This window comes from Corvus hawaiiensis, chromosome 25, assembly GCF_020740725.1.
Source record: "Corvus hawaiiensis isolate bCorHaw1 chromosome 25, bCorHaw1.pri.cur, whole genome shotgun sequence".
Lineage (NCBI taxonomy): Eukaryota > Metazoa > Chordata > Aves > Passeriformes > Corvidae > Corvus > Corvus hawaiiensis.
The window spans coordinates 2,496,547-2,522,625 of NC_063237.1; the positions used below are offsets into that span (position 1 = coordinate 2,496,547).

Consider the following 26,079-nt stretch of genomic DNA (forward strand, 5'->3'; position numbering starts at 1 on the left):
GCTTGACCTCAAACCAAGGCAGGGCTGCTTTGCCTGATGAGCAAGGTTTGGACATGGCAAATATTCCTGAAGGCAGGAGGACTTTTCCCCCCCATTAAGGACGTATGTTAGTCTTCCAAAATCTTTGAAGAAATGACAGGAGAGGAAGATAAGACACCACCCACGAGTCCTGAATTTCTCCCACAAACACACTCACCACCAGCCTCAGGAACTGGCAGAGGAGAAAAGCAGGTTTCCAGCAGCCACTGAATCAAACAGGACTGTAACACGTCCCCTCATCTTCCACGTCACCCACCTTCCCAGCTCCACAGCCTTACGAGCCAGGAGAGATGCTCCAGGACAACACCAGGCACAGTCAAACATCTAGGGCAGCTTTTCCCTGTTTTAGCAGCTCAGCACAATGCTGGGGCCTGGCTGGTGCTCTGTGCACAAATTCTACTGAGAGGGGGAAGAAAAAACCCACTTTGTAACCTAATAAGCAAGTTCCAGACAGGAATTAAAGAGTGTAGCATATCCAGGGGAGACAGGGGCTGCAGAGGCATTAAGGTAGGAAGAATATAATTACCTGACCTGGACTGTGGCCAGGATAACTGTGTTCACTTATTTCAACAAAGCCAGAAGTGCCAAAACCTGGATTTTCCATTTAAACCCAGAAGATGGCAAATCACAGAGCCCTGATTTCATTCCTCCAAGTTTTGGCTGGCCAGGAAGAGTCTTCCTGATAGGGGTGAGAAATTAACACCCACCTCGTGTGACCACGACAGCAGAGCTCCCCCTCAGCTTCACCTGGGAAGCCTGATGCCATCCCAGTGCCATTCCCGTGGATCTCGAGGCAATGCCTGCATCTTGCAGCACCCAGGACATCCTCCCACTCCCCACAACTCGGGCACAAATTCAGCCACGGGCTCAGAGCACAGCCCCGAGTTCGATCTGGTATTAATTATCCTGTTCTGCAGAGATAAATGCTTAATCCTCTGGCTGTTGACACTGGAAATGACCCAATCTATCCCGGGTGGATATGATCCTGGGGAACTTGGCTTCAGCCATGATCCCACATCATGTGCTGTACAAATGTTCGCTGGCTTGCAGGGAATGGATTTCATAGGGTCTATGGGCTCCTTCCGTGGCACAGCTAATCCAGAAAAATACATGACCCAAGCATTCATTGTATCAGGTTTTTCTTCCTCCCTCTTGGTTTTTTTTTTCCCCTTTGACATAATATTGTAAATTTCCCGTGGAATTCCTCAGTTTCAGACATGCCCTATTTCCTCACAGCTTACCAGCTTTCCTACTCCAGCACTGACAGCAAGGAAAGCTTCCGAAGCAGCACGGCCCAAGGCATGTGGAGATGGGTCTGCACAATCCCGGCTTCTAGGGGAGTCTTTCCCTGTTTTCCAGAAGAAAGGCAAATGATCCACATTGATCCTGGTTTTAGACTCCCTGGAAAGCCTAAATCAAGGGGTTTGTGTCAGGGAGAGAGCAGCAATGCTGGTGAGGTGGGAAACTGCTCCGACTCCGGACCAAGCTTTAAGGACTTTGGTCTTTCCCATGCCTGAGCAGCCCCACTGTGTGCCAGGAGGGAAAACCCCTGTCCCACACCCACTGTCACCCACCCTGCTGCCCCAGCCACACATCTGTGACGCCTGGGAGACACCTCCCCCCTTCCCCACTCACACCCAGCCTCTTCCCCACTTGTTCTTCTCTTCCCGAGGGCTGCCTTAGAGACCAAAGGCAAATTTTAAAACTCTGACAGAGAAATGAGTTTGAAATGAAGTATTATTGCACACAAGTACTTGGGAGTGAAGCTTTGCTCCCCATTTAACAATTAACCAGGTTTTCCAAGCAGCACAATTCCACAGAGACTCCAACAGCAGCACCACAAGCAGCTGATACAAAGGTTGAGTACAGGAAATAGGGAGTCAGTGCATGGTGGGATTTTTTTCCCCTAAAAACACAGTTTAACAGTTATTTAGCTCAGAGTGGTGCCTTTGAGCTCTACACCACTGCACTCAGCCACACATAGGAGCAACCCCTGCTTCCAGGAAGCTTCCAGTCAACTGGGGGAAACTAAGGAAGAAGGAAAGGAAATATTTCTCCACAAAATCAGCCAGTGGTGGGCTGGAGGCGGATCACGCACAGCCAGAAGGACCTGGAGAGGGAGAGCTGAGCACCCACCTGAGGCAGGTACTGCTCTTTACCTAACGTGACACCAGGCTGCAACTCTTCATTGAGATGGAATCTGGCTGCTCTCACCACCCGCCCTTCAGAGAGGTGGCAGGAGCCTTCTGCAAATTCCTTCTACAAATTCCTGCAGAAAAAAAGGAGCTTGCTGAGAATATGACACACATAGAGCGAGCTTAAGTTTTTTTGTCAACCTTGTTTGTTTTACCAAAGCAGTTTTTCTAGTCTTAGTCCAACGGAAATAAACTTTCAGCCCACCTGAATGCAGAAGTTTCTATTTGCCACCATTGTGCTCAATTTAATCCCAAAATTACAGTGAGGCAAAGGACTTGCAGTAGGAGAAAAGCTGAGCTTTTAACTGGATTTGTTTTACTCCTTAACAACACGATGCAGAGAGGGGCTCTTTGCTCCTGGGCAGCTCCACCTCAGCTGTAAGGCTGTACTCAGATCTCCCAAGGAGAGAATGGGAATTTGAAGCCCAGCCAGTGAGAGCATGAGAAAGGGCTCAAACCCCTCATGTCTGAGGCAAGGAAGGGGGTTCTGGAGAGTAAAACAACCCTTCTGCAATTCAAACTCCTTAGGTCTGCTCCCAGCTCTGACACTGACTCTCAGTGCACATAAGTAAATCTAATTTCTCTCTCTCTGCCCCAGCTCTTTGTATCTTAACACAGAGGGGGACGTTGCTGCTGGGACAACCCCAAATCACTGCTGCACCACCCCAGCCACGCACCAGCTCCCAAACTGGCAGTGATCACAAATTATTTCCACCAGGAGGACTGAACATTCAGTCATTTGCATAATTTCAGAGGTGGGGGTTTAAAGCAGGGAGAACTTGGGCTTCCTGGCAAAGGAGAAGTGTCAGCTCGTCCTTCCAGTGCGTGTAGGGACAGCTCTAGACTTTTGCCCTAAGCTGGAACTGGCAATGGATAACCTGCACTCCATGACCCTCTTCAGCAAAGACTCTTAATATTATCCCTAATCAAAGACAGACCCCAGTCCTGGAGCCCCAAAACCACACCATTACTTAGGAAGCAACAGCAAACGAGCACAACCAGGAGCATCTGGGAGGCCACCAAGCACAACAGGGCTCTGCTGCCTCATCTCTGGCTGGTGGCTCCTTCTCCCCCTCCTGGCAGCTGGGGTAGTAAATGGAAGCAGGAGGAAAAAGGAGTGGAACAGGAACCTGGCAGTGAAAGACAAGGTGAAGCAGCTGCTCCAAGCAGATATTTAAGGATATATCTGAGTCCTGCTTCCCAAACTGCTGCTCAGCCAGTTGGGATTATCCCAAAGCATTCTCCACCTAATCTACTCTTACTTAACTCGCATCTCCCTTCTTCTCCAAGCAGGTGGCCAAGCTACCATCTCCTGCTGAGAAATGGCTCCAACAGTGATGCAGAACTGCTTTGCTTCATGACATTGGAATCTGCCTGGTCTTGGGATGTCCTTAGAGCTCCCTAAAAATCCATCTGCTGGCAGCAAGATGATCCCTCCCGGTATTTTCACACCACAGAAGCACAGAGCAGCTCACACTGTGGTGAGTCCATCATTAAGCAGTTCCTTGGGAAAGAGCAGGACTGGCATGCTGGAGTTACACTGCCTTCTCTCCAAACATGCCATGGAGCATCCAGCTCCCGCAAACAGCAGGCAGTCTCTTCCAGCCTGGCATTCCATGGTTCTGTGAGATGAAACCATCTGGCACTGTAGCACAGACACTACAGTGATCCTGCATGGTTCCCTTGTGTGCAGCCTCCTTTGGTCTCTAGAGAACACCTTGACCAGCCAAGTCCAGCACTGGTCAGTCCATATTTCTCCCAGAAAATACACCAAAGCAGGTCACCAAACTGGTGTGTTGGTGCATGTTCTGAGTCCTTTTGTACTCCCAGGAACCTGACTGCTGAGCAACATCAGCTCACAAAACAAGTCTTGGACAACCTGGAGAAGCAGCAGCCAAATCCATGCTCCGTGACCTGAGGGGCTTTCCAGAGCCCTGCCTGGAGCTGCTGCAGCAGCAGGCACAGCAAACCAAAGCCCAGTGCCACAGCAATGAGGAGCAGAGCTCAGGTAGTGCTTGCAGGCCCTGTGCTGGGGCCTCACCCTCTGGCTGTCCAGGATTCCCCCCGGGCTCCAAGGGACTCATTCCTCTTCCAGAGCTTCCTGTGACAAGCTCATTCGTGTGGGAGCTGATTTACTTGCTGTGTCCCACATGGGTCAGCTCCTTTTGTCCTGTGCCTTCCAGGTGACTGTCCCAGGGACTAAAAGGTGACTCAGAAAGCACAATAGAAGGGAATCCTAAAGTCCAGCCGAGCTACCATTCCTCCCTAGCCTGAGGAGAGTCTCTTTCCCAGGATCACAGTCCACCCTACTGCATCCTAGAGCAGTGGCAGGGAGAAGCAGCTGATCTTTGTCCCCAAGGCAGGGCAGCACCTTTGACCCCTGTTCTCACCTCCCAGGTATTTGGGCAGTTGGATGCTGACTTCAGGACCAGCACATCTCCACACTCCATCCTTTCCCCTTCTTCCTGCTATGACATGGATTTTGCAGCACAGGCTGCTCACAAAAGCAGGGACAGCACTGCTCCTCCCTCCACCTGTCCTGCAGGAACATCCATCAGCAAGGTCCCATCACACCAACTCTCTCAGTGCCACGTGGGCTCTAAAGCCACGAAAGCAAATCTCCTGTGCTCTCTGCCTGGAGATGTTAGAGATGTTCAGGAAGGTGGGGCAAGACCACGGGTTTGTGGCTCCTTCTCCAACGGGTCAGGCTGGTTCATTCCAGGCTCTCCATCGGGTCAGCAATGAAACAGATGCTGCACAGCATCTTCAGCCCCTCACTCTGGGTTTGATCCACCACCCAGCTGAAACAGAGAAGCCTGGAAGCAGCTTCATTTAGCACTGGCTGGAGAAATTCCTTACAAGAAGCTCCCAGGCACGTTCAGTAAAGGCTGAAAATCCAATCATTCCATGCCTGTGGCTGCTTCTCTCCTCCACTGCTGGGGGCACCAGCCCCGGTTAAAGGGCTGGGACAGCTTTGTCCAGGCCACTACAGGCACATGGTGTGGCAGCTGCAGCCTTGGGCTCCTTGCTGGAGCCCTTCAGAACCAAGAACTCCAGCAGAATGTCCAGGAGGCAGAACACCAGGTGCCTGGAATGGAGAAAAGACGAAGCTTAGGCTGGTCAGGGCATGGGAGGCAAAGCTCAGCACAAGGGAGGGGTGTTCCAATGCTCCAGGGGAGAGAGGAACAATATTGGGTCCCCAGAAGAGAAATGTTTTCAGGGGTGGTTCAGCTTTTTTTCACCTCCCCCAAACCAGTGGGTGTTGAAGCTGCTGAGCAGCACAGAAAACACAAATGCATCTTGTGTTTAACAGGATCACAGGGTCACTAAAGACAGAAAAGACCTCCCAGATCATCGAGTCCAACCTGTGGCCAATCCCCACCTTGCCAACCAGACCAGAGCACTGAGTGCACGTCCAGTTGTTCCCTGGACACCTCAGAAGATGGGGACTCCAACACCTCCCCAGGCAGCCCCTTCCAATGTTTAACAACCCCTTCAGTGAAGAAATACCTCCTGATGTCCAGTCTGACCCTCATTTCTCTGCTATCCATCACCAAACCCTTTTTTTTCCAGACTCACAGCACTGGGGATAGACAAGAACACCCCCTACACAGAGCTGCAGCTCTTCCCACACCAAACTAAACCAGGATTTGTCTTACTTCCCTGACATGCACTAACTAAGCAGGCCAAACAACATTAATAACATGACTGGCTCAATAATCGGCAGCCAGACTGAGGTTCTGGACATGCAGATGCCCCTGATATTACAAGTCTGGAATAACAAGGTGGATGTGCTCGGTGCCAAGCAGTGGGAATCGCACGGCAAAACCCTGGGCACAGCTCTCAGACCCCATGAGAGGCACCAGGGTAAAGAACACAATCCCATACCTGTTGATGACAGGCTGGCTCAGCGACTCCAGCACCAGGTTCCAGCTCATCCGACACTTACTGGTCCCAAGGATTTCTTGGATCACATCTGTAAGTGTTGGAGACAAAGCTTTAGGAGCTGCATATTCCCACAGGTCAGTCTTGTCCTGGTGGGTGCTGAATCAAAGCTTGTGATGGTGCTCTGAGCCTGGGACAGCAGGGAGTGCCAGGAAAGCATTCCTGGCTAGAAGGGCACGTACTAGCAGTGCCTTTTCACTCCCAAAGGATAGTGAGGGCCCTTTACACTGCATCAAGGAGTTAAAAGTTCAGACTGCACTCACATGGATTAGGCAGCAGCTGCTTTAATGCCAAAGGTCCCCATGTCAAACTTCAAGAGAGGGAAATCCAGTGCAGCTGGGCTCGGGATTTCAGTCCAGTGGAAAAGCCACAGGCTTTGCATGGTGACTTTCCTCACCATGGGACCCTTTGGCAGCAGGTGGGAGCAGAGCTGTCCTGAGCCCTGCCTGAGTGAGGCGGCTCAGCAGGAACTGTGAGCACTGAATCATGGCCTGGCTACATCCGGGAATGGCCAACACACGCGTCCCTTCCCTCCGAGCTGGGCTGCTTCCCAAATCCTTACACAAACTATCCAGAACTGGAAAACTCCGGGTTTTGCTTGCAGGAAACCATCAAACCTCAAGGGTCACGAAGGTTTCCCAGTGCCTTGGCACGAGCAGACTCCATCTCTGCATTTAACCACATTTCCAGAGATTCTGGTGCGCTGGAGTGTTCCCCAGCCACTGTCCTATCCCACGGGCAGCTGACAGGTCTCTGGGACACACTTACTGGGCAAGATCCCCATCAGGCTCTGCAGGGCCTGCTCTGCTGTTGCCTTCTTCTGCTCCTCTGTCCTGGGGGATTTAGGCACTGCTGGTAAAACTCCTCCAGGCCAGATGGACTCCTGGAGCAACTGGAGGTACTGGACCCAGCGCTGGGTGCAGGTCAGGGTAACCATCTGCACTTCCAGCCACCTGCAGGGAGAGAGACAAAGGTCAGGGAGGGTCTGGCTTGGGACCAAGTTGGGATATTTCCACCCATCAAGAGCCCTGGAAGGGTAAATCAGCTTCCTGGGTTTGTTAATGTGCAGTTTTCTTGTCTCTACGTCAAAGATCTTCATAAGTATTAATTAGCTGAGTTTTCCACGCACCAAAAGTAGGAGATGTTCCCTGTGTTACAGACAAATGTGGGAAAAGCAAAGGCCATAAAAAGCCCCATCACCCTGCTAATCACAGGAACCCAAGTGAATCACCCAGCTCAGGGATATGACTGGCCTGAAGCTCCTAAGTTATCCCCAAGCACAGTCCGAGATGGAGCTGGAGGAACTGGTGTTTAACTACAAACAACCCCCAGGAAGGACTACAAGGACATGAGCTCTCTTCTGGCAGCCTCTGCTCCTTTTATCAGTCCCTCTGCTACCAAGACAGTCAAGGATGTCTTTCCTGGAGACCAAAACACACTCCAAGGATGAGCCATGAATATCCTGATGCTTCATCCCCCCTCTCATCCTACTGTTCATTCTGCTGTTCATGCTTCCCTGCTGTTCAGTCCTGCTCTGCCCACTGATGGCAAGCAATGAAATCCTAGAATCCCCAAACGCTTTGATTTTGGGACCTTAAAGCTCATTTCATTCCACCCTGGGCAGGGACTTCTTCCACTATCCCAGGGTGCTCCAAGCCCCATCCAACCTGGCCTCGAGCTCTTCCAAGGATGGGGCAGCCACAGCTGCTCTGGACAACCTGTGCCAGGGCCTCCCCACCCTCCCAGGGAAGGATTTCTTTGTTCCCATCCAAAATCCAACAGAACTGCTGATGCTACCTCCCACTGGGTCAGGACTGTGCCCTTTTTACAGTAACCACCTGCAAATCCCAAAATCCCTGCTCCACAAAAGGGCTCGGAGGCGTTTGCAGCTGCACTGGGATGATGTGACCCCACCACCCGAGTGCTGGCCAGGGACAGTTCCTAAATCAACCACATGGACCCTCTCGCCCAGACGGGAAATCACTTCCCATGTCACAGCACAAGCCACAGCCGTCAGTCAGAACTTGCACTGCCTGGAGTCTTTCCCCTCAGAATTCCCAGAGGCCGTGGGTGAATCCCAAGGAGGCCCCAGGATGGTTCCCTGGATTAGCAGGACTCGGGGTGCAGCGCTGATGGTGCTGCTGGCCTCACTGGCAGGAGGCTCCGGAGCAAAGCTGGGAGTGCCGGCACGGCGCTGGGCTAGGGACAAGGCTTGTGACTGCGCCAGTACTTCAAGAGTCCCAGAGGAGAGGAGTCAGCCAGCAGGGCCAGGAGACCCGTTCCTCTTGGCAGCTGGTGTTCGTGCTTGCAATTCCGTCACCACTACGCCCCGGCAGCTCCGAGTACATCCAAGAGCCCTGCCAAGGCAAACTTTATTTAACCTGCGCTCTGCCAGACTGTCTGCATTCTTCCTGGGCGAGGCATTCGGGCCAAGGGTGTCCTTCCCCACACGACTGGGGAGTCGGGAATAGCAACAGCCAAAGGTGAGCAGGGCAAAGGAAGCAGGTTGGCATCGTGCGGGGCAGCGCCGCGGTGTGAGCATCCCTTTGGCAGCAGGAAATGAGGTGAAAACAGCAGATCTTGAGGGATGCACAGCTAGGAAATGCCAGCTGGAAAGCAAAGGCCATTAAAAATTCTGAAAAGGAGCCTTGGTGCAGCAGTAAGACCAGGAATGTCCCAGAGCAAGGGACACAGGGGATGTTGCCGGTGCTCCAGGACTGGCACTGGGAATGGGGAAGCACATCCTTCATGCTCAGCATCACCACGGACCTGGATGGTGCTACAAGATAATGCCTGAGGTGCAAACCTTCCACCTGTCCTAGAGGACAAAATGTCACATCCCAGTCCTGCCTGGGAAAAGTCATGTTGGAAATAAAATTAGAAGGGTTTCTATCTCCAGCCATCAGCAGATTTTAACACTCTGGATCATGGTAAACCCTCCAGCTATTCCCAACCAAATTAAAGTGTTAAACTCTGACTTCTCTAGGGGCAAGAGTTTCCATTAACATGGTTTTTCATTAACATGGCTTTTCATTAACATGTTTTCTTCCACAATCTGCTTTCCTAGCTGAGAAAACATCTGACAAGCAACAGAAGTTCAGAGACTTGGGGACAGAGCTGCAACGAGTCAACCCTGCACCGAGGGGGTTCAGATTGAACACTGACACCAAACTCATTACAGCAACAGCCACTGTCCAGCCTTTAAAAGGCTGCAGAAAGCAAAGAACAGGCTTTCTTTTTTCTTAGGGACATTCCTAAAATAGCAAAAAATCAAGCAAAGAGTGGACAGGGAGAAAGTTGAACCTACGGAGGACAGCACACGTTTCCAGACAGCTCAAGAGCAAGCTGAGAACTGACAAATGCTGGAAGGCCCCACACAACCAACCTCCTGTTTCCAGCTCATGTATGTCCATAAAAACACCTGAGTTAGGCAACAAGGCCCCCAAGTAACACCTCTGAATGTGATCACACGTGCACATACTGCAAACAGGCCAGTGCCTACAGGTCTTGATTCCCACAGTTGTGCAACACCACTGATGGATTTTCTTCCCGAGTCTGGCAGCTCACTGCCTTCCACTTTGGGAAGCACAGGGCAGGATCTGGGAACGGCTCCATGGATCTTGCACAGCTCCACACAAGCTCCTGAGAAGAGGCCAACTCGCCCCATTACATGGTGCTCAGACAGCTGGGGAAGAAGCACCCAAACCCACAAAGTTTACAAAGAAAAGCGAAAGAACTAAACAGGAAAAGGGACAAGAAAGAAGGAGAAACCAAAGGCAGGTGCAAATGGAACACAGACCAAAGCACCTCAGCTCTGGGTTCCCTCTTGCCAGTCTGTCAGTGTGTGGAGCTGTTCTGAAGGCACTGGGAAGAGAACTGCCTGCAGTGATCCGTGTGGCTCTAAATCCACTCTGGGAGAGCAGCTGAGGCTTCAAAAGAAGATCTCAGAACAGAGCGACCTGAGTTTTCCTCCCTCCTCGCAACCACAGTGAACCACCAACACCCATTTCGGGGAATCACATCCCATTTCAACACACACAGGGGCAGCACCAGCAGCATTTAAACTGTGAGGAGCAAAGTAATTCACAGAATCACAGAATATCCTGAACTGGAAGGGACCCACAAGGAAAGTCAAGTCCAACTCCCGGCCTTGCACAGGACATCCCAAGAATCCCACCTCAACTCCCACAACTGTAGTTGCAACTCAGGGAGATTCACACCAACTTTATTGAAAAATCCTACCTGAGTAAACCCCAGAAAATGGCAAATTGACCTTTCCATCACACAGACTTGCTGCACCAGGATTGGGATTAACAGCTCAGGAACTCCAAATATCTGCTGGTTCAAAGCTGACCTTCACCAGCAGGTCACAGATGATTTTTTGTGCTATTAAAGGCCTAAGCATTTGAGATTCCTGTGCCACACTGAAAGCACACACACGCTGCTCCCAGGTAGAAATAAATCCACCAAGAAACATAAATAGACCTCTCTTTTTTTTTTTTTTTTTGGATGGCTGATGAGTTACTATTTTCATTCTGCTATTTCATGAAGAAATAGCCTTAATAAGAAAGAAAAAATGAACCCATCACAGAACCATCTCCTTACACTTCAGCTGAGACCAGAAATAGATAAAGCAACCTCCTGGGCTCAGACACTCGAATGCTTTGACAGTGCCCAATGCAAAGAGCCAGACTGCAAAGGCTGCTGAGGCCTGGAAGATAATCTGGAGGTGCATAACTTGCCCATGCTGTAAGGGACCTCTGAAATAGCTGCTGGTGGAGGAATGAAATGGCTGCTAAAAAAGAGCCAAATTAATGCCATGGTTTAAGCTGGACCTGCAAGGTCAGCTAAAGGGGTCTGTTATGATGAGAAGGCCTGGGAATGAAAAACAAGGGCTGGGGGTGCATACCTTGGCCTTCCTTGGGCTCCTAGAAACAACAAGGGCTGCTAGGAGGGAGGAAAGGCAGGCTGAGAGTCAGGAACAGGCAAATGGGCTTGGTTCTACCTGGCTGGATCCACTCACTCAAGTGGACTATCCAGAGGGTTCACCTGCGGATGAGGGAGCTCAGCTCAGCTCAGCAAGTAAAGCCCGGACAGGTTGGACTTGCTTGGTGTGGACAATAAAGATGTGCTATGAATGAACAAAGAGATCCAATACTCTCCAAATTTACAACCACCTGCCACAAGCAGGTAAAGCTCTGCTCTTTTTGTCCATCGAGGTGAGGATAAGAACTGAGATCACTTCAGCTAAGGAACAGTCAAGTTAAATATGCTGATTATAATTGAAATCTGAAGCAATAGCCGTTGTGATTTCCTCACACCCAGGGATTTTAAGGATTCAGACAAACAAAAACTGAAGACGAGGCTAGAGCTGGAAGGCGACAAAGAGGAGAAAGTTTCTCTGCTTTAGTTGTATAAATACAAACAGCCCTACAAATACACATGAGATAGCATGTCCAGCTCAACACTGACTGCTTCCCACCCCAGAACATGGCCTCCCTTTCCCTAAGGAATACACTGTGGCTATCCAGAAGCTCAAAAGAGGCCTGTGGGACCAAGGTAGCAAAAATGATTGAAGAAAGAAGCAACATCTGGAAAACACGAGGCATTCAAGCATGACTCTGAAATCAAGGAAGGCCGGTGCTTAAATCACCAACCATCCCTCCCTCACCAGTTCTTGTCCCTCAAATTCCTCCCCAGATAATGCCTTGAACCACAAGATTATCCTTAACTCAAGGGCTCAGGAGGAGCAACATTTCAATGCTTTGACTGCAAAACCTTTCTGAGGAAACCTTGTAAAAATGAAGCAACAGCTGCAGTGGGCACAGTAAGAACTGAAAAACACAAATGGAGAGTTTTTGCCCTGAGGCTCAGCTTTCAGCATCTGCTACCTGAGCCTAAATCCACCTTCTCCACACAGCAGAAACGGGTGCAGCATGCCCAGCTCAGCACCTTCAAAGCAACCTCACACTTGTCCAAGCCATGGGTAAACCCTGTGCTGAGGAAGGAAATGGGAAAGAAAAGGAAAAAAATAACCTCCATAAATCAAAGAACATGAAGCATCCTGAGGCCCTTCAAAGTTCTGCACAAAGTAAACTCTCCTTCTTGAAATGTTCCTCCCCTGCTGCCCTATGAACGTGTAGAGCTGTGAACAACTTGTCCTGTACCTGGCTGGGGACATCCTGGGCAGAAGGGTTTTCCTACCTGCTTGACCCAGGCAGTGAGAGGTGGAGCTGGCAGAAACCCTGGGAGATGTGGGTGTGCAGGACATCTTACTGTGGGGCAGAGAGGAAGAAAAGATCAACCATTCCCTTCTGTAGGCAACCATTCATCCCTGCAGGGAGGAACCCACACCTCGGTGCTGGGATTTCTGTGCCATTTTATGTGTGGCTCCCTCAAAACACACCTGCTGCAAGAAGCAATCATGGAAACTCACAGGACTCCAACGTCTTCACCCTGCCGTGAATGAACCAAATTCTGCTTTTCCCAACCTAGATCCTCCTGCGATGCCTTGGGGCTCAGGGAGGGGGGGAAGGTACGTGATTAAAATAATTGTCCCCAAACTTCCTTGATTTTTCACAAAGCATCCTGGCTTTTGATAACATCTTCTTCAAGTATTTATTGAGCCAATTAAGCTCTCAGTGGTGCCCCAGGGAGAGGCCAGGCTGTCTCGGCCAGGCCTTGCTTGGAGCAGTTGCTTCATTAGCCCACTTCAGAATCAAAATACATAAACCCCACTATTAACCCTTCAAAAACCAGGGAAAACTAAAACCAACGGGGAGACATTACTTCCTCTCAACCCTTTTCTTCTTTGTTCCATTTGAAATAGGAAGCTGTTGTGCTTTTTTAAATCCAGGAAGAAAGCTGGCATGTGTAACTGCTGAAACAGAATCAGAGTTAAAATAATGTTGCAATTGTTATCAAAGCATGGAGGGCTGGCTTCATTCTAGTGGCTGTTTTTGGAAGAAGGCTGCTTCTAGAAGAGGGAAATAAATTTTGTTTGGGACAGAGATTCAAAGCCAGATCCAAAATTTCCAGGTGCTTGGAGACAACTGAATCGAGGCCCATTTCCAAGCTGATTTTATTTACTTTACATATACACATGAAGACACACAGAGTCCTGAAATCGCTTTTACTGACATACCACAGGCTGCAATTCCTGCTGCTCCTCACGGCTACAACGCAAACAGCCAAATCCAGAGATGAGGAGTAAGATGCCATGAGGTTGCTTCCCCTAATTCCCAACTCTGGTGCTTCTTTCAGGCCTGTTTTTTAGGGACAGTGACTTCGTTGCCACATACCTGGGCCTGCCAGCACAGTCCCTGTGTGTGCAGCTGCAGAGGCCCTCACCCAACATACCCAAATCCCCTCCCCAGGTAACAAACCAGGAGAATGAGTGGATTTAATGCTCCAGCTGCATTGATATTGCAGTTCTGCCTGGTTGTTTCTGCCAGCAAAACCCAGAGGCACTGCCTGAGGCTGGATGGCACATGCCAGCCAGGAAGCCAAAGGGAAGTGGGAGCACTGTCTCGGCTGTCAGACACGGCCCCTCCGTGGTTCCAGGGCTGGCAGAACTCCCTGCCCATGGGCACTGTGCTCCCAGCACTCCCAGCCCATGGGTGCTTGGCTGCTCCAGGTTTACTCAGGGACATTGAAGAGGGTCAGGCACCACTATTTGCTGGTGGCACTTTCCAGTCAAGAGGATCGAGGTGGCTGCCAAGGTTCTTTGTGCCAGTTCTGTTGGCACAGAGATCAAAGAAAATCGAAGACAAAACCAGAAAAAAGCACCCAGCCAGCAGCTCTCTGAAGCTCCAGACCTCCTTGATCTACAAGTGCCCGTGACACTCAGCCTGACAGTGACACAGTGGAAGAGCCCAAGACCAAGGTGACAGCATGAATGTGCAAGAACCAGTTCTCAAAAGCAGGATGGTCACCTGCAGTCAGTCTCAAAGCACCCCTGGCACTCCACCTACAGCTCACACAGACTGGAATATCACCTCCTCAAATCTTCCAGTTCTGCCAAGGGATGAGGGGACATGGACAAAGCCTGGAAGAGCACGGGAATGACCCAAAGCAAGCAGCAAGCCAAGCAGGGCTGAGCTCATGGGTAAGGCAGGGATGATTTGCATTTATTTTAACTCATGCTCAGTGGAACATGACACCATCAAAGCTGCCTGAGTAGTTCCACACGCTCCTTTCAGGGCAGGCACTTCCGAGCCTGGCACGGACCCTGTGCCCCAGCCCTGCTCAGGTTCCAGGGCACAGACACCCAGGGTGTGCCGAGACACCTTCCCCCCACTCAGTGGTTTGTGGCCATGGCTTTCTGTTGTGCTGCATGAGAAGGAGCCAGGAAAAGCTTACAGACCAGGATCTGCCCCTCAAATACTCCCAGGTCCATCCTTGGGATGCTGGCTCTCTGCTGGGGCTCGCTTCTGGAAGGGAAAGCAGAGGTGGTGGCTGTCACCCTGGCCCCAGCACTGCCCCCATGCTCTGCATGGCAAACCCTAGACCTGTGGCTACTGTGCCACCGGGGACAACTGAGGGCAGGGTGTAGGGTCACAGCACGGCGTGGTTCGCGTGTTTGCTGCGTATTTTTAACACCTCTTTGACTCACAAGGCTCTAAAAAGCACCCAGATTCTCCAAATGCTTCTTAGCTCTTGCACCGAACACCCCCAGAGCCCAGAATAGCCCCATCTCCTCCCCTGTGCCAACAGGTTCCCGCTGCAGCCTCCCAAGGGAAGAGGAGAGGAGCCTTTCCAGCCCGCGGGAGGGAAGCGGAGCCGGACAGAGGCGGGAGCGGGGCAGCGGGTTTGTTTACAGGCACGGCCCCAGCACGCAGAGAGGCTGCTGGAAGCAATCCTCGGCCCCAGGGTCATTCCCACTCCCAGCCCCTCTGCCTCCCCTCCATCCGCCTCTCCTTTCAGCTCCAAAAAAGGATCACTCCCTGTTACATAATGGGATGAGCGCAGTGCGGATCCGGGCTCGCACACGCGGCCGCCCTTGACTCAACAATCCCTTTTTCGGTCATGGAGCCTTCCTTTCCCACTGCCATCAAAGTGACACTCCGGGAGATGGATGGGGGCTGGCTCCAGCTACCCCAGCTACGGAGAAGGGGGGAAGGAGGAGGGTGGTGGGATGCTCCTTGCAGAACACAGTGAACGGAGCAGGTAGGGAGGCCCCATAAGCACTTGATGTCACTGCTAGCCCAAGGGAGAAAATCCTCCAAGAAAGGGACTGGCTCTTGAGAGAACCTGGATCTCATTCTTGGTATGGGTTTTGTTGGTTTGTGCCCATTTCTATCACTCTGCACCGTGTCTCATGCCAGAGCAGAATCATCAGCTTGCAGCTGCAGGGGGGCAGCAGGAGTAGCACCTACTCACCAAATGCAAGCTGGCAGAGGAGTATCCAGCAGTGCCCCCCAAAACACTTTTAGGACACCTCCTTTTCATCCCCTACCACCTAACCCAGCCACTGACAGGAACAGGGAAGGATCTCATCTCTTGAAAGGATGAAGCCCACTCCTACTTTGTGGCCAGTAATGGCTGGAGACACAATGCAAATCCATCTGCTGTCCCATGTTTGTGCGCCTGCTCTCAGAGGCAGGAACAACAAATCCTTGAATAGCAGATGCTCCCAGAAGAGTTTCTGGTATTTTCCCCACCTGTAAAGGGTCCCCAGACACAGCGCCAGCCAGAATGGCAGTGCCAGGTCTGGCTGAGCAGTGATCAAGTTGTAAATACTTAAATGGAAGAGAAATGCCACCAAATCCCCACTGTGTCCCTGGACAGGCAGGTCTGAGCTAGAGAGTTTCAGGTCTGCTCAGGACAGCAGTGACCACCTGGGCCAAGTCTCAGGGCCAGGATGAACGCCAAACCAGCAGGAAGGCTCCCCATTCCCAGTTCTCCTCTGGGCTAGGGGTAACTACAGGCAACAGAAATGTTCCCTGCAGGAATCCAGGTGCAACACCATCCTCCTGGCAACACGTCAGTGCCCACTGTGCAGCTCTTTCCCCTGTCCCCTGGGATTCCTGATTGTCCCAGAACACGAGCAGAGCCAGCCTCAACATCTGGATTTCAGCACAGACCCAGAGTTTGTTCAACAGGTTGTAGTTGCACCCTGACCTGATGGTGACACCAAGAAGTCCCAGGGCTTCCCCACATCACCCCCAGCCAAAGCTCTGCCCGCAGCACATGTGGGTTCACTCTGACCTGTTCAAGTGGAGCAGCCACAGACACATTCCTCCTCACTCTAATGCACCAGCACAGCTCAGGGAGCTGTTCCACCTCCCAGAGCAGGCATGTGCTGTGTGTATCCCAACTTCTCTAGTGGAAAATGCCAATGCCACGTGTGGGTGCTGCAGGCTCCCTGGGTGACCAGGACACAGCTTATTAGGAGGTGATGATGTGCCTATTCAAGCTCTCATACCTCTGTGCTTACACACAGGGATTGGGTTGCAGCTTGTTCCCAAGAAACCAGAGCCCATTCTGGAGAAGTGGGAGCAACCCCCACCTCCTGCCACCAAAGGGAACAGACCAGGACTGAAGGACAGCAGTCCCTGACCTCAAAACACTTTGGCAACATCTGCTGAGGGCAGCTTAAGTTACCAGCTCAGCTATAATGTGCTGCCCTGCACATTCTGACGTTGGCTTTGGATGCCTGCGGGAGAAGAAAGGGCGCAGGAGCGGGAAAAGCACTGCTCCAAGACTCTCCCAAGCCCAAGTCATTCAGGGAAGGCTTTCCATGTACTCTAAAAAACCACATCCTCAGCTAGTGATAGTCACCAACCTACACCAAAAAACAGGAATGCTCTGTTTGTGTGTCTTGGCCTTGAGCCTTACCACCCAGAGGCACTGGCCCCAGGAAAGCTTGGCAAGTCCATCCCAGCTGGAAAGGAAGCCTGTCCCTACTCCATGTGTGGGTCCCTGCCCCAGGCACAGGCAGAGCAGAGGGGTGCAGCAGCGAGAGCAGAGACCACACTCTGCGCTGTCACTGACAAGTCTCTGCTCCCTGGGCCTGTTTATTCTACTTCTGCAGAAAGAACACACTGAGGCCCTGGGCAGCAAGAGAACAGGAGGCCGGTCCTCCCAGGAGAGCCACAGAGCTGGGCACTGCTGCCCTGTCAGGAGCCAAGACTCCCACCCCAGGGCTAGATCTTTCCTTTCCCTGATATCAAGGGCCTGGAGGCTGCTCACTAGAGCTACACCAGCGCTCACAGGGAAAACAGCTCCCAGTGCAGATCCCCAAGGTGTTTACTCCACACACACGGAGCACCTGCTGTGCAGAACCTTGTTGGCTGATGCACACACAGCACTGATCTGCATTCAGGCACAAGCTTCCACTTCCAGCTGTGACTCCAAAGGCAATGCCCCTCACAGAGCAGCCAGGGTGGTCACTCTGGCCTTACCTTTGAACCAGGGTCCCAAAGAGCAGGTTGAAGACCTTCTGGATGTTCTCCGTGCACAGCCAGCTCCAGTGATCCACCAGCACCAGGCGAAGCACGTCCAGGGCCAGGTCAGCCAAAGCTGTCTCAGAGTCTGCCAGGAGGAAGAGGAGGGGCAGATGAAGGAGCCACTTCAGGGCAGATCTGGTGAAAAGCATCACCCTAAACTCCTTCTTTTCTCCCCAGCTTGGCCCTTTGTGCAAACACAGATGACCTGCTGCAGCCCAGGCAGCCTGGGACCCTGCCCTCCCCACTCTTTGATTTCCACCTCACGCAGGCAGCCCCAGTCTCCCACCAAGGGCTGCACCAAAGGCTGAGTTGCTTCTCAGTTAACAGCAGGATTATCAAATCCCAGTCCATGCACAGGGGTGGCCGTGTGCCCAAAACAGGTGAGAAAGCAGGTGGTGACTGTAGCCAGGAAAAGGTGCACTGCTGAGGACTATTATCCCTGTCTTCCCCATTCCTTTCCCTTCTTCCAACAGTTTTCCAGGCTCAAGGCTCTGTTGGTGGCTGCGGGCTGCCATCGTGTGGCAGATCCCAGCCTTGGCAGGAAGGTGGATGAACCACATCTGGATAACCCAGATTTACCAGTTAAAACATTAACCCACATATCTCTGCTGTCACAGACCTGGGACACCAAACCTCCCTCTGACCTTCAGGAGGATGACAGAGCCTTCAGCAAAAACAGTTTCTACTTGGTAAGGAATTACTTCCATGCTGTTCAGCCCTGAGGTGTTGTGCTAAACAAGCTCATTAATGTGCCACAAAACTGCCCCAGACAGCTACTCTCAGGCCACCACCCCAACCTGAGGCTGCTGCCTCGGCTCTGTTGGCCAGGTGAGATCCTGTGCAGCAGCTTTCCCTAATTTGGCTGCCCTGACGCCTCATCTTCCAACCTCTCTGCCTACAGAGACAATTTACACTCACAATTTACTGCTGGAAATAAAGGGAAGAGGGATTCTGGACCTCACACCTCTCCTTCCCTCCTCTTCCTAAAAGCTGGACTAATTAACTCCAGGATTTCACTTGGAAAAGACAGAGCACTTGGCACCTCTTGCTCAGGGCCGTGCCTAAGTTACTCCTCACTTGCTTTGCCCCCCGAGACTTGACTTCCCAGTGCAGACTCTGGAGCAGGCTGCTCAGCTTCCCCTTAACCTCATACAGGGAGCATCCTCAGCAAGCTGTTTGTTCCCACAGCATCCAAGCCCTCTTCCTCAGAGAGCTGCTGGCCAACCACTTCCCAGAAGCCACTCCATGAGCAGATAGGGACATGGGTTGCCTTTTTATCCAGACGTTTGTTCCCCTCACCCTGCCAGCCCAGCCTGAGGCATCCCAGATCTGCAATCATTCGACATCCCTGACATTCCATTTCCCTCAGAGTTCAGTTAACTTGGCCTGCTCTGTGCCGAACCCTGGCCTCCAACTCCAGTCCTGCTTCCCCAGAACCACGGGCATGCGTTCCAAGACTACAAGGCAAAGCTGGTAGCACAGGCTGGGTTTCAGAACACCAGACCTATCCTGTCACAAGCACGTGCTTTCAGTCAGAGCTTGCCAAACTTGAACCACTGGAGAGAAGTTTTTGGGAAGTTCCAGCTGATACAGCTCAGCTATTCCAAGAAAAAGACTGGAGAACATATTTTTGCATGTGTTCAGGATACTCTTGTAACTGTTCTGAGAAGCTGTGGCACCCCTGTGCTTCAGAGGAGGGTTCTAGAATCAGAAAGGGAACATCATTCCTTGAACTGAGATTACATTTGTGCTACTCCTCCCATCAAATCTATCCAGACTTAATCTCAAAAGGTCCTTTTATAGCGTATGGACATATCAAGGCTAACTTGGAACTACCAGGAAACTCTAATTCGGCCAATTTTTAGTTCGCAAGAGCTCGATTTTAGAATGTTGCCTGTTTAAGCACCGTGTCCTTAAGAAACTTCTTTGTGCAGTGACTGAGCTGAGCACACCAAGGTGAAGATCTGCAGTGACACAACTGAGCCAAGGCCCAGTTTGCTCCCACCAGCCACAGTGCCCAGAGCCATCACCAAACAGGACTGGAAAACTTCATTTGCTTTCCCTTCAATCAAGATGCAACAGGCAGGAGAGCAGGTCCTGAAGACTTTTCAAGCTGAACCTGCCCAAGTTGGAGCTGCTGTGGTACTGAGGGAGAGAAATGCAAGCACAGAGGGGCTGAGCTCACCAGAGTCAGTGTCCTGATGTGCTCCCTGCTCCGGTGTGCTCAGCCCATCCATTTCTTCCTGCTCAGGGGTTTCCTTGGCTTCTCTGCCTCCCTCGCCTTCAGGAGCTTTGCTGGGGACTGCTTCCAGCAGCTTCTCCTGCTTCTGGATGAAGGATTCCATAGCAGCCAGCGACAGGGTGCCAGAGACCTACAAAAGTGCATTAGTGCCACACAGCCTGGGGTCTGCAGTGCCCAGACAACCTCCCACCTCCTGGTTTGTAGCCAACAGCACAGCCAGGGCTGCTCAGTGTCCTTCTGCAAAGACCTGGCACGTGGCAACAAGGCTGCAGCAGCCACAACCCTCGTGTATGTTAATTATTCCCAAACAGGGATTGTGAAAGGATTACAAGAGGATCTGAACTTACAGCACTGCCCTCCCTGATGGAGTACACGATCCTGTCATGAGCTTCACTCACACTCAGCACTGGAGTGATTTTACTGGATGAGAACCTCAGCCTGGACCTGAAAAGGAGAGCCATGGCACAGTCAGTTCTCTCTGCAAGCTGCAAGTCAGGAGCTTTTCAGCCAAGACCCAGGACCTGTTATTGTTGTCCACATCCAAGCTAAGAAATCTGATTAGACCCGATTAGGTGGTTTAAGAAAACATCTGCCTCCAGGATAACCAAGAGATGGCAGTGAAACCACACCACGAAAGTATTAAAGCACTTTTCCTCATGTACACCTGAGCTGAATTTCCAACATTCCACAGAGAGGTGTTACACAGAAGCTGACAGGGAGATGTAGGCAGGTATCAGCAAGGTGTGAGCACTGCAGCACACACAGGGAAGTGTTCAGGAAAGCCTCTGAGGCTGAAATCACTCAGCAGGATTGTGAAATCTAATTATAAACACTCACAAAAAGGAGGATATGAAGGGACACTGGGATTTTGGGACAAATTGTAAAATAGCCTGTTTATCATTAAGGAATGTCCTTTTCAGCCAAAATGGTTCCAAACTAGTACTTCTTTAGTTTGTCTTTTTGTCCACAGCAGCTTTTTTCCAGCAAAACATCACTTTTTTGGGAAGAAAAAGCTATACTCATGCAGAAATCTTCCCTTCCTTGGTGAGGGAAGAATCACTGACAAGCATAATGAGACCCAGCACTGTCAGCAGCACCAACATTTGGTAAGGAACATACCGGAAACGATCTTAAATGTTACTCATAAACAGCTATTTAAATGTTTTTTGGGCAAGGCCAGTGTGGAACACACAGGAGAGGCAGGAAGGAACTTTCAGGTAGATAATTTAAGGCTGTATTTTGCAATCACTCCTTATATAAGCAATACACATGTCGAAGGTTAAAAAGCAATTCCCCAGGAGTATCAGTGCCTCTGCTGGCAAATGGCAGCACCTCAGAGCTCCCTGAGGAAGAAACCCACCTTCTGTGGAAACCTGAGCATTCCTGGGAAACCCTTTAGATAAAGAGGAACTCAAAGAGTTGCGTTCAGCAAGGGAAGAACAAAGTATTTCAGTTAGAGCATGACAGAATTTACTACCCAACACATAAAGCACCCAGTCAGTTCTTCCCCACGATGGGCTCAGTTTGTGCATGAATTCCTTGTTCTGGAAAGCTGAGGGAGCCCTTACTTGGTCGCCTTCTTCCCGTCTGTCTGGGATTTCCCATCCACTTCCGACTCACTCAGATCCTCCGTGGGGCTCTGGGGCTCTGACCTGGGGAACGCTGTCTTCAAGGTGTCCACGATGGCATTGACAACGATCTGCAAAGCCAGCACTGCCTTTCATTACTGGATTGATCCTTATTAATGAAACAAACTGGGAGCTTTGAGACTTGCACTGTATTTTCTATTAAATAGGTTCTTTAAGATGAGCTCTGACCCTCTGTAGCTTTACGGGTTTCTGGGCAAGCTGAGCCCAGCTACAAAGGAAGGGTTTTGGCTCCTAGGAGACACGGAAGCCTAGGAAGCATCTCCAGGGGCAGCTGCAAGGGGCTCAGGTAACCAGCTTCCCACTTTTCCCACCTTGTCTATCCTGGAGACAACAAAGGGCTTCTTGACGAAGGCGATCCTGGCATCGGTGTTGAGGGCGAGGAATTCCTGCACTTCCTCACTGTTTGCAATCTCAGGGACTGCACACAATTGCTGCAAGGACAGATGGAGATTCAGATCATTTTGGAGTCAAGTTCCCAACCTGATCATGTAACGTGCAAGAGACACGGGGTGCTCCACTGCCTGCACAAAGCTGTCCTGAGCTCTGCTTTTAGCTCACAGGGGCACACAAATATCTCACCTTCAGGAAAGATTCCAGCAGACTTTTCCTGGCTTCCACTTTGTCACTGTCCATATTTCCAAAGGGGAGATCAGGGAACAGTTTCTTTGGGCCTTTGATGTCTACAAAGGAAACAAACCCACTGGCAAGCTTGAGAAAACTGCAAAATTATAATAACCTTAATTTAAAACATTTTTAAATCTTAAAATTAAAAAATTTTTAAGATTAAAAATTAAAATTTTTAAAATCTTAAAATCTAAACACAGATTTTAGTCTTTATTAAAACCTTAATAAAGGTGGTTATGTGATTAAGGCTATCCCTACACACTGCCTGGCATCAGCCTGTGGTAATACACAGACACCAGTGTTTCTATTCACTGTTACGGTGCAAAACTACAAAGCCAGGTGTTGTGGAATGGGAAAAGGAATGTCTTGAAATACTGGAATTTGCTTCCAGAAGAGATGAATCTTTCCTCCAGCCAGCTCTGCACAGAACAATGGGGGATGTGGGCAGCAGACACAGCCCAGCATCCAGAGCTGCACAAGCAGGGCAGGAAACCCTCAGAGCAGAGGAACACGGAGTGGGACAAGAGGGAGAAGGATTTCCTCGGAGAGCTACTGCAGGCACTGACTTTTCAGGAACTTGCGGAGCTCCGGCTTTTCCTCCAGCCTGGTCTGCAGGTTGAGGAACTCCCGGTAGCGGCGGTTCACGGTGTGATAAGCCACCTGCTGGAGGCTGCCCGCGGCCTCGCTCTCCAGGGCTGTCTCATACTGAGGAGGAAGGCAAAGGCACAATCCTTACACATTCTAAAACAATCCCGGTCCCTGCTGGCCCCCCAGGCCCCATGCATGTCCCATCCAGCAATTCCTCACATCAACCCTTCCCTGAAGATGAAGGAACCCATCATGACGGAACAAAAGCACGATACAAAAGATTCAACCAGCCCCACAGGACCCTACAGGAATCCCTGTGCCACTACCCAACAGCCCCAGTGCCTGGCATTCCCCCAGACAAAATTTATTGTGGAGACACAGAGCAAGTCCTCAGCTCCAAACACCAGCCCAGGCGGTGGCAGGGATCTGGGAAGGGGGGTGACAGCCAGGGGAGCCCTTACCTTGACAGTGTACAGGGTGTAGGGGTGGAAGCCAGTCCCGCTGTGCTCCCGGGCAGTGATGGTGCCGGTGATCCGCAGGTTCTGGATGACCACCGGCCCGTCGGGGCTGCTCAGGGGCTCGAAGCTGAAGGTGCTCACGGAAGCTGTCGGGGAGGATGAGAGCAGGGGCAGGCTCTGCCCGGGCTCTGAGGGAAACTGTGGTGGGCCCTCGGCTGTGCCCACATCTCTCCCCAGGCTGGAGGGTCTCTGTGAGGAGAACCTCCTGGGAACAGCTGGGCTTTCTTCCTCCTTCTCAACCGCCAGCTCGATCTGGATGTCAGGGCAGGAGCTCAAAGCAGAGGTGGGAAGCAGGCCAGCATCCGAGCTGGGGCCAGGGCCCTGGTCCAGGTCCCCTGTGCCATCCTCTGAGGCAGCTGCTCCCTCTGGCACAGAGGGGTCCTGGGGGGCCTCATCAAGGAGCTCCCCAGCGGGGGAAGGTGCCAGCAGCTCCACGTCCTGGCCCATGTCGGGTGCGGGCGATTCCAGCTCCAAACCCTCACAGGGGAAGAGGGATCCCAGGGCTCGGGGGCGGAGGAAGGGTTCCTCTGCATGGCATGACCTGCTCACCTCCTCTCCCTCCTCTCCAGCAGCCCCCGCCTCTCTCCTGAGCCCCTCTGCAGCCCTCGGGGACGGGGGTAGCCCGGCAGGAGCCACGTCCGTCTGTGCCGGGAAAGGCAAGGAATCCGGCACTGGGGGTGTAGGGTGGGGCTTCCCACCCCGGGGTTTCTTGGAGAACGCCCCAATGAGCAGCAGGTTGATCCAGTCGGGATCAGACATCTTCCTGACGGCCGGCAGCAGCACGTTGCAAGCCACCAGCTCCACCACCACGAACCGTCCCGTCCGCGTCTCCAGGTGCGGCCACGGCACCAGCGCCCGCAGCAGCGTGTCCACAGCGGCCCGGGCACAGCCCACCTCGGCTGCGGGGCTCAGCAGGGCGGGATGCGGCCCCGCCAGCCGGCTGTACTCCCGCCACAGCGTCCGGCCGCCCTTGGGGTCAGCCCTCAGGGAGTCCCGTGCCCGCAGGAAGCTCTGGAGGTGCTGCCCGCAGAGCAGGAGGAGGCGGCGGGCCAGGGCTCGCCGGTCCACCCGCCTCATCCGCCGCCGCAGCTCCGCAGCCAGCCCCAGCATAGCCCTCTCCACCTCGGCTTCGAAGGCCGGCTCTCTGCTCACCGTGCGGTACCAGGAGGCCACGAAATCCCGCACCACTTTACGGACGGTGCTGGCGATCTCCTCCTCCAGCCGGGCCTCATCCGCGGGGCTGCCGGCCGGGGCCCGCAGCGAGCTCACGAACCGCTCCAGCCGCAGCCGGCGGCCGCGGGGGCCGAGGGCCGGGGGGCCCAGCCAGCCCCCCAGCACGGCCAGAGCCCCGCACAGCAGCCCCAGCGCCCGCAGGTCCAGCAACAGCTGCAGGGCCAGCAGCCAGCCCAGGGCGACCACCAAGAGCAGCAGCGGCCGGCGGGACGCCGAGGGGCCCTGGGGCGGCATGGCGGGGTGGGCACGGCGGGGTGGGCACGGGGAGCTGTCACAGCGTGGATGGGCGGGCAGCGGGGTGCACAGCTCGACACCTCACCAGGCCCGAGGGCTCTTCAGGGCCCCCCAGACTGGGCTGCCGGAGTGGGGATCGGGGGCTCAACCACCCCGAAACCTCACCAGCCACCGGGGCTCAGAGCGCCCAGCAGATCCGGACCCTGACTGGGCACCGGGGCTCCGCTGTCTGGGACCCTTACTGGGGCCCGGGGCTCCTCAGCAGCCGCTGGGGTGGGTCAGAACCCCCCAGACCGGGGCCCTCACCGGACAGCGGGGCTCACAGAGCCCAGCACACCGGGACCCCTGACTGCGTTCTGGGGCACAGCCTCCCAGGTCCCCCACCGGGGCTCCTTAAAGACCCCCACAGCGGGCTCCTCATCAGGCACCGAGACTGGTCAGAGCCCCCCCAAGACCGGGCCCCTCGCCGAGCGCTGGGGCTTGGCACAGCTCAGCCCCGTACCGGGCACCGGGACGCGCCGACCGTGCTCCTCAGCGGGCACCGGGAAGAGGCACGGATCCCCCCAAGCCCAGTCCCTCACCAGGCACTGGGGCTCACAGAGCCCAGCAAACCGGAGCCCTTGACTGGGTATCCTCCAAACCCACCACACCGGGATCCCCGGGCCCGACTCACCGCCCGGGCACTGCGCCGGCACCACCCGCCACTTCCGCCGGCACTTCCGCTTCCGGTCCTGCTGTTCCCACAGCGCCCCCTAGCGGGCCGGAGGTCTCACGGGAGTCCTCTTAACCCAATTTAAGCTATAAAAATAATAAAAAAAAAATAAAAAATATTACATTTCGCAGCCACGCGAAACAAGTTTTCACCTCCCCCACCTTTTATTTTATATGCAATAGAGAAAGTATGCAAGCACAATTTTAAATGTATAGATTTTTAAATGATAAATACCGTTCCTTTTTGCATGAATACAAAATAAAATTGAATTCATTATGCAGTTATTATAAACAAGGAAAAAATTGCGGGTTTCTAATATTTAAAGTAAAGGAGAAGTTGTGTTGCTGATGCAAACAGGCAGCTCTGCTGCGTTCCAGGTGCTGAGTGCCCTGGAAAACACCTGAGCCTTGTTACCTCATTAAGGAACAATAAGAAAAAGAGGTGTGATTGGTGAAATAGGAGTGAGGGTAATTACCTACAGCTGGTAATTAATGGGGTGATGCTGCTCAGCTGTAAAAGGGCCGGGGGAGCACGAGCTCTGTGTTGATGCTCTGTGGATGTGGGAGATCCTGGACACGGCGTTGGGGTTGTTCCCGAAGGAATTTGGAATTAAACGTTTTGTGGATGCTCAAAAATACACCTGGATTTTC

At 52.5% G+C, this 26,079-nt stretch overlaps 1 protein-coding gene across 3 annotated transcripts; it reads right to left on the reverse strand.

The window, feature by feature from the left end:
- Positions 1 to 1,758: 1,758 nt before the first annotated feature.
- Positions 1,759 to 25,442, reverse strand: SNX19 (sorting nexin 19). Of its 3 annotated transcripts, XR_007208234.1 has the most exons (12): positions 23,194 to 25,441; positions 22,711 to 22,849; positions 22,100 to 22,200; positions 21,832 to 21,951; positions 21,440 to 21,570; positions 20,219 to 20,315; positions 19,815 to 20,001; positions 17,585 to 17,714; positions 6,948 to 7,132; positions 6,123 to 6,210; positions 4,625 to 5,322; positions 1,759 to 2,308 (listed from the first exon to the last, which is right to left on the reverse strand). XR_007208234.1 is itself a non-coding variant. In XM_048328779.1 (11 exons), the coding sequence occupies exons 1-11, from the start codon at positions 24,715 to 24,717 to the stop codon at positions 5,190 to 5,192; spliced, it is 2,835 nt and encodes a 944-aa protein (XP_048184736.1). In that variant the 5' UTR covers positions 24,718 to 25,441; the 3' UTR covers positions 1,759 to 5,189. The 3 variants fall into 3 exon arrangements, 2 of the variants coding, with proteins under 2 accessions (XP_048184736.1, XP_048184737.1); XM_048328779.1 differs by having other exon boundaries at positions 1,759 to 5,322; XM_048328780.1 differs by lacking the exons at positions 1,759 to 2,308; positions 4,625 to 5,322; positions 6,123 to 6,210; positions 6,948 to 7,132 and adding an exon at positions 13,237 to 14,611 and having other exon boundaries at positions 23,194 to 25,442.
- Between the last annotated feature and the right edge of the window lie 637 nt (positions 25,443 to 26,079).

Excerpts from the sequence above, each read along its gene's own strand:
- SNX19 (XM_048328779.1), bottom strand. The coding sequence starts at position 24,717 with ATGCCGCCCCAGGGCCCCTCGGCGTCCCGCCGGCCGCTGCTGCTCTTG. Across the intron at positions 6,211-6,947 it reads CCTGATGGGGATCTTGCCCA|ATGTGATCCAAGAAATCCTT; the intron begins GTAAGTGTGTCC and ends CAACACTTACAG. Across the intron at positions 5,323-6,122 it reads AGCCAGCCTGTCATCAACAG|GCACCTGGTGTTCTGCCTCC; the intron begins GTATGGGATTGT and ends TCTCCATTCCAG.